At 33.3% G+C, this 7647-nt stretch overlaps 1 protein-coding gene across 1 annotated transcript; it reads right to left on the bottom strand.

Annotated features, from left to right (window-relative positions):
- Positions 1-5026: 5026 nt before the first annotated feature.
- Positions 5027-5557, bottom strand: LOC113811940 (NEDD4-binding protein 2-like). Its single transcript, XM_027363793.2, has one exon. It carries the CDS (start codon positions 5555-5557, stop codon positions 5027-5029), a length of 531 nt encoding a protein of 176 aa, XP_027219594.2.
- Between the last annotated feature and the right edge of the window lie 2090 nt (positions 5558-7647).

The following is a 7647-nucleotide window of genomic DNA, read 5'->3' as shown; positions in this document are numbered from 1 at the left end:
AAGAGATGTGGTCTCCAAGTCAAAGAAGACCGTGGTATGACTCTTCAAATCATTTATATCCATTTCCTGTGGCTTTGGCTTCTTCTTCTTTGTGCATTTGGTTTTATTTGAGCATTTTGTAGTTGTAGTTGTATTGGGTACTTCATTTCTTTTATTTTCTGTGGTATATTTTCCAGTGTCTGGAATACTGTGGAAACTTTTCTTCTGTACTGGTTCACAGTCACTTTTTTCAATCATATTCCTTTTCCGGTTCTGTGATGTGCGCTTACCAGCGCCCTGTACATTACCTGTTGAGGCAGAGAGATTCAACGTTTCTCTGTCCTGAACGGCATGATTGCTTACAGCATTGAGTTCCTTATTCTTAATGGCATTTGTTAGCTGATGTGGATGGATCTCTATCTGTAAATTTGGATTATCATTTGGCAATATTTTTATATTATTTGTTTCTTTATTCACATTCTGAGAAAACTTTATAAGTGCAATTAATTTGTGAAACAAGGTAGAGAATGTGTGTTTTAAATCCATGATGAGACGTCTTTTACTGAAACTGATTTCATTTTTCTGACTGACATTTTTTTGTAATTCAAGACACCAAGCTGTTTTGCACATGGTATGATCATTGAATGTATGTGGTGTTATAGCTCTTATAAGTGCCTCAAGTTCTTGTACATTGCCTTTGTAGGAATCAAGTACATCACTAAAGGATTCTTCCAAGTACTGAACTCTTTTCAGTGACAGGTTTTTATGTTTCTTCTGAAGGGACTGTAAAGTTGTCTTGAGATAATTTTTGATAATCAGACTATCTGACTTGAAAATGTCAATATTCACTTTGCTTTCCATTCTTAATGCAGTTTACAGTATTATGAATACAATACAAAATAGTGAAATTATTTCTAGTACAGTATTTTATCTACTCTTGCATAATACTAGCTGGATGTGTACAGCTTCTATTTATCATCAATATATTTATCTGCTCTTCTTGTTGAAATGCCAAAGTCTGCAAAAAGAAAGAAAGAGAAATGATAAATTCACCAACAGCACACCCTTTCCATTAGCAAGTATAGTGACTGCATAATTACATTGCATCATTTTATTTACAAGGTATTTCCAGAGGAGATGTTATGCACTAAACTACTACATTTAACCCTTTCTCACTATGCAAAAAAAACAAACCACAACTTCTATTCAAAATATTTTCCAAAAAATATATAAACAGGGAATACTTCCAACTTTCCACTGCCACAGCATTATGTTGCATATTAGTAAAATTTGCATGAGATTTCCCAAGATTTCATGACCCCTCCCCCCCCCTCCCCAAAAAATACTCTAAGGCCCAGTTGGGGTTCATGACCCATCAGCTTTGAACTACGTCATGCACAGCAGCTGTCCATGGACATGTAATTTACCCATTTTTACAATACCAAGGGACAATAATAAAGTCCTCAAACCAATGCCCACAATTATTGGAATTATTAAACCTTTTTTCCTACAAGATTAATTATGATAAGAAAAAAAGGAAGTAACTGTTAACTTACTTCCTTTTTTCTATTCATCATTAATTTTGTAGGAAAAAAGGTTTAATAATTCCAATAATAGTGGCCATTGGTTTGAGGACTTTATTATTGTCCCTTGGTATTGTAAATATGGGTAAATTATAAAATTGGTCTTTTCTAGATCACTGCAGTTCATGGTTGTCTTTTTGCCATAATCTGAACATTTAACAAACAAGGAAGACATATTAGTGTTAAAAATATCTAGTAGAGGAAATATGAAATGTATTGTGCTCTTTTGTTAAATTTCCATGCCAAATTCTGATAAATATAATAAGTAGTACTATCAACTTATATTCAAACACTGAAATGATCTATTTCAATACTAAAATAACTAAAACAAAATACACCTAAATACATTACATATAAGAAAAAAAAATCTTGTATTCCTAACACATATTCCCTGTAAATAAGACCACAACATATTGTATTCAAGCCTCAATTTACTGGTTTTAACACGAATCGACATCAAAATTTGATTTTTGGTTCCCTTTGTTACCCGTAACACGAACTTTTGAATAAATTTGATCAAATCTTGATCAATTCTAGCAGAATAAAATTACATGCCGAGCTCCCAACATCGTGGATTTATACCGTGCAATAATTAAACTTCAAATTCACTCCCAAGCCAGAATATTTTTAAAAAAAGTAAGAGGACTTACAGTCCTGCTCAAATTGACGCTTCCTGATTAGTTTCGAAATGGCGGGCAAACTTACGGACGAATTTCTGAAATATAAACCGTTTATTATTATTTTGTGCACCGTTACACAAAAATACATTACATTACATTTTGCACCATTGAATGTTGAGTACAATTTTCCGTTATACCGAATAAAACGTGAGAGAGCTAACATTCGGCCTTGTAAATTTGATTTCGAGAAAAGATGAAATTCGTAATGCGCATCATGAGTATGAAAATTTCCATTGTCATTGTTATCCTTATATTCACTATCATCATGATCATCATTTTCCACTCTCATCATGATCATCATCATTAGTAGTAGTAGTAGTAGATAATTTATTTTAGTGTTAGTAGTTATAGTATTGTGGTGTAATTAGTAGTAATAGATAATTTATTTTAGTGGTAGTAGTTATAGTATTGTGGTGTAATTAAAAAGAAATTGGTAGCTCTCGAGGGAGACTGGCAACAATTTGTATTTGTCGGGCTACGAGTCAAAGAAAACGGTGAGTGTTTGTTGAGGGATGCGGCATAGAAAACGGGGACGCCGCGCCGGCTAGTTGCCAGCGAAGGGAGACGTTCTGCTTGGTTGGGGCAGGGGATGGTCACAGGGGTTGGGTGCTTCCGTTAAGTTGTTATGCCAGAATGTTAGGATGGTGAAAGATGGAGTGTTTTCTTGTTCGCGGTAACGGCGCGGAGTTGTGGTTTTGGTTTGTTTTAAGGGGTGTTGTTAGCACTTGATCTATTGTTTTCATTATTGTTATTATAGTTATTATTATTATTACTATCCTCATTACTATCATTATCATTATTATCTTTATCATTATCATCATTATTATCATCATTGTCATTACCATTGTTGTGGTTTGAATTTCTATAATTACTATTATTACCTTTTTGTTATTATCATCTGTATCATCTTTGTTATTATCATCTGTATCATCATCATCTTTGTTATTATTATTGTTATCATTATTATTATTATTATTGTTGTTATCATTATTATTATCATTATTATTATTATTATTATTATTATTATTATTATTATTATTATTATTATTATTATTATTATTATTATCATTATCATTTTTATTATTATTATCAGTGTTATTTTTATTATTGTTATCATTATTACCATTATTATTGTTATCATTATTACCATTATTATTATCATTATCATTATTATTAACATTATGCATCTATATACACACATACATAAAATACATGTATATGTATATATACATATATATATATATATATATATATATATATATATATATATATACATTGTGTGTGTATACGTATGTATACATATCTATATGTATTCACATTATATATACACATAAATATATAGATGCGTGTGTGTGTATTTTTATGCGTGTGTAAATATATATCACATAAACACACACACACACACATACACACACACACTCATATGCATATAAATATACATATACATATATTTACATATATAAAAATAGAAAATTCTTATTATTGTGACGACTTTTAACTGGCCATATCGACGAACTAGTCATCGCTGAGACAAATCGAATAAAGAAAAAAAGAAAAGAACACGACAATGAGAATCGCCAAGATAGGTGTAAGTACAACACGGAAATAATGAATAATAATTTATAGATCTACAAAATAGCATCTCGCTAGGAAAAAAAGACTTACAACAACTTTCACATGGACATATACAAAGAAGAAACAAAGTGTAGGACACGTGAAGCCAACCAGAGAAAAAGACCATTTTGACCTCGCCTGCTGCCAGTCCTCGTGAAAGCGCTCGCGTATTTCCGTGAGAACCTCGACTCCTTCACTTCAAACCCGAAGACTCCCAAGGGCTGAAGAAGAGAGATAGAGATGGTGTGTGTGTGTGTGAGAGAGAGAGACAGAGACAGAGACAGAGAAACAGAGACAGAGGTAGAGAAACAGAAATAGAGAGACATAGAGAGGTAGAAAAAAAACAGAAATAGAGAAAGGTAAAGAAACAGGAATAGAGAGACATTGAGCGGTATAGAAACAGAAAGAGAGACAGTGAGAGGTAGAGAAACAGAAATAGAAAGACATTGAGAGGTAGAATAAACAGAAATAGAAAGACATTGAGAGGTAGAATAAACAGAAATAGAGAGAGGTAGAGAAACAGAAATAGAGAGAGGTAGAGAAACAGAAATAGAGAGAGACATTGAGAGGTAGAGAAACAGAAATAGAGAGAGACAGAGAGGTAGAGAAACGGAAAGAGAGAGGTAGAAAAACAGAAATAAAGAGAGAGACAGGGTGTAAAGAAACAGAAACAGAGAGAGAGGAAGGTAGAGAAACAGAAACAGAGAGAGAGGAAGGTAGAGAAACAGAAACAGAGAGAGAGGGAGGTAGAGAAACAGAAACAGAGAGAGAGGAAGGTAGAGAAACAGAAATAGAGAGAGACAGAGAGGTAGAGAAACAGAAATAGAGAGAGACAGAGGTAGAGAAACAGATATAGACAGAGGGAGAGGTAGAGAAACGGAAATAGAGAGAGAGCTCGATTAGAAGATATAGCTACGAGGTTATTCAAGATTCACAAGGTCGACTTCACTGGGAGCTCTAGATATTCGTAAAGCCCTTAGTTAATAAGAAGAGCATATGCTTCAGTTGGAATCACCCATTTTACTCCACCAGCAGTGACGCCTTGCATTTTGTAGGTGCAGTGTATGCATAATTAAAAAGCAATTTAGAAAAGGATCATGATATTGAAAACACGGTATCAAAGTCCATGCGTATCTTAAACAAAATGTAAAATGCCGAAAATTTTAAATGCTACAAGGTGACAGCAAGACGTCCGGGATTCTGCTCCGTGTATCGCATTCGCATATGTTCCAGGAACCTCACGACTGCGTCCTTGACTCTGGCGGGCCCGTTGCTGTGGGCTCCGCGCCCCGTGACGATAACCACCTGCCGCTCCTCCTCGGGCCCTTTGCGGCGCCTCTCCCGCTCCAAGAAGTCTCCGAGAAGAGCGAGGGCCTCCCCGACGTGGAGGTAATGCAGATCCAGCGTGGTTTCCGGCGTGAGAAGATGCCGCTTGTTGACGAAGGAGGCGATGATGGCGGCGGCCCTCTGGTTGGCCATGGTCATCGCGTCGTGGTGGATCCTCGCCAGCTGGCTGTAGTAGGCCGAGGCCAGGAACAGCCCCTGGCCGTGGGCGTCGAAGGACCGCGCGAGCAAGTCGTCTCTCTCCCGCCGGTGCTCCAGGGCCTTGCACCGGTACGCCTGAGACTCGGCGCGCTCTGACATGAAGTTGCAGTCCATGATTCCAGCGCCAGGGATTGGTCCTGCTTCAATGCCGCTCATGTTGGGATCAAAGTCCGACGAAAGATTTCAGCGAGGGAAGTCTGCGGAGATGTGAGCGACGAAGGATGCTAATGCCTTGATGACGATATCAGTTATGATGTCATCCAACTGAAGAAAAATGTATTTATACTTGATCGCTTGTGATTTTGAGGGCAGATGGGGTCAGCGGATCACAAAATTTTCAACTATTATGAAATTCTACGTACGGGGTCAAGTGAGGTCACTCATACGTACTGACTAGAATTCATTTGAAAATGGTTCTGAAAAAAATCATATAATGCAAATATCCATACATTCATATATATATATATATATATATATATATATATATATATATATATATATATATATATATATATTTAGATATACATATGCATACATACAAACACTTACACATCTCTCTATATATACAGATAAATATATATACACATATGTACATATATATATATGTATATATATATACATATATATATATATATATATATATATATACATATATATATATATATATATATATATATATATATATATATATATATACGTATATATATGTATATAGATCAACACATTCATATTTATGTGTACATATACACGCACACACAAACACATATACATGTGAATAAATAAATATATATACATATATATACATACACACATATATGTATGTATGTACAAATACATATTCATATACATATTCATATGCATATGTATATATACATACACGCGTACACACACACACATATATATGTATATATATGTGTGTGTGTGTATATATACATGTATCCATATGTACATATATACATACATACATGTATATGTATATATAAATATATATGTATATATAAATATATATGTATATATAGATATATATGTATATATAGATATATATGTATATATAGATATATATGTATATATAGATATATATGTATATATAGATATATATGTATATATAGATATATATGTATATATAAATATATATGTATATATAGATATATATGTATATATAGATATATATGTATATATAGATATATATGTATATACAAATATATATGTATATATAGATATATATGTATATATAGATATATATGTATATATACATATATATGTATATATAGATATATATGTATATATAGATATTTATGTATATATAAATATATATGTATATATAAATATATATGTGTATATATGTATATGTATGTATATACATATATATATATATATATATATATATATATATATATATATATATATATATATATATATGGAGAGAGAGAGAGTTTACATACATAAAAAGATCTAAACATTCATATACACACCGTATTTACCGCCATATAGGACGCATATGAAAAATATGAAGAGAGACTGTTCAAACCGAGTGTTGAGGACGTGAAACAGAGTTGGTAAACTCATTTACACCAACATAGAATGAGGGCAAGATGATATACTTATGTGTCTAATAAAGTATAAGAGCCAGAAAGATGTACTCATATCATCTGAAACATAAAGAAGAACTTCATACAAACAAAAGGCTTTTGGATACACAAGATATGTACAAGCGATGTTCTCAAAATAAAGATTTTTCAATCATGCAGAACGGGGTGGATGCGGGCCCTAGGCCACACACCTTACACCGCTAGACTTACTGGTGAAGTGAGCTGCGTTTGCTGTAGGCCACCGGGCATAAAATTTCAGAATGTTCCTAACAGTATTGCTGAAAATGTTGATAAACAAGGACAGTCTGTTAAAATTGTACAAGGCCCGACACAATAAATATTCATAATACAGAAATAAATACATATCTTTAGACGCATTTATATGTGTATATGCATGTCTGTATATATGAATATTCATTGGGTCGGGCCTCGCATATTCTTAGCTTACTACCCTACAGTCTATATAAACTTTGCACACACACACATACACTAGATATCTAATTGTTACACAACCTTACAAGTAAATGCAAACCTAACTTAGAATCAGGTTTATGCATCCTCACATCAGTTGGCTTACAATTAAGTTAATTTTCAATAAAAATGTATATAATTGCCTCAGACAGGTATGTAAACCACTTATGTCAAGCAAAACAGATT

This window comes from Penaeus vannamei, chromosome 9 (genome assembly GCF_042767895.1).
Source record: "Penaeus vannamei isolate JL-2024 chromosome 9, ASM4276789v1, whole genome shotgun sequence".
Taxonomy (NCBI): domain Eukaryota; kingdom Metazoa; phylum Arthropoda; class Malacostraca; order Decapoda; family Penaeidae; genus Penaeus; species Penaeus vannamei.
The sequence above is the reverse complement of the archived record's forward strand: the minus strand, read 5'-3'. Positions and strand labels throughout refer to the sequence as shown.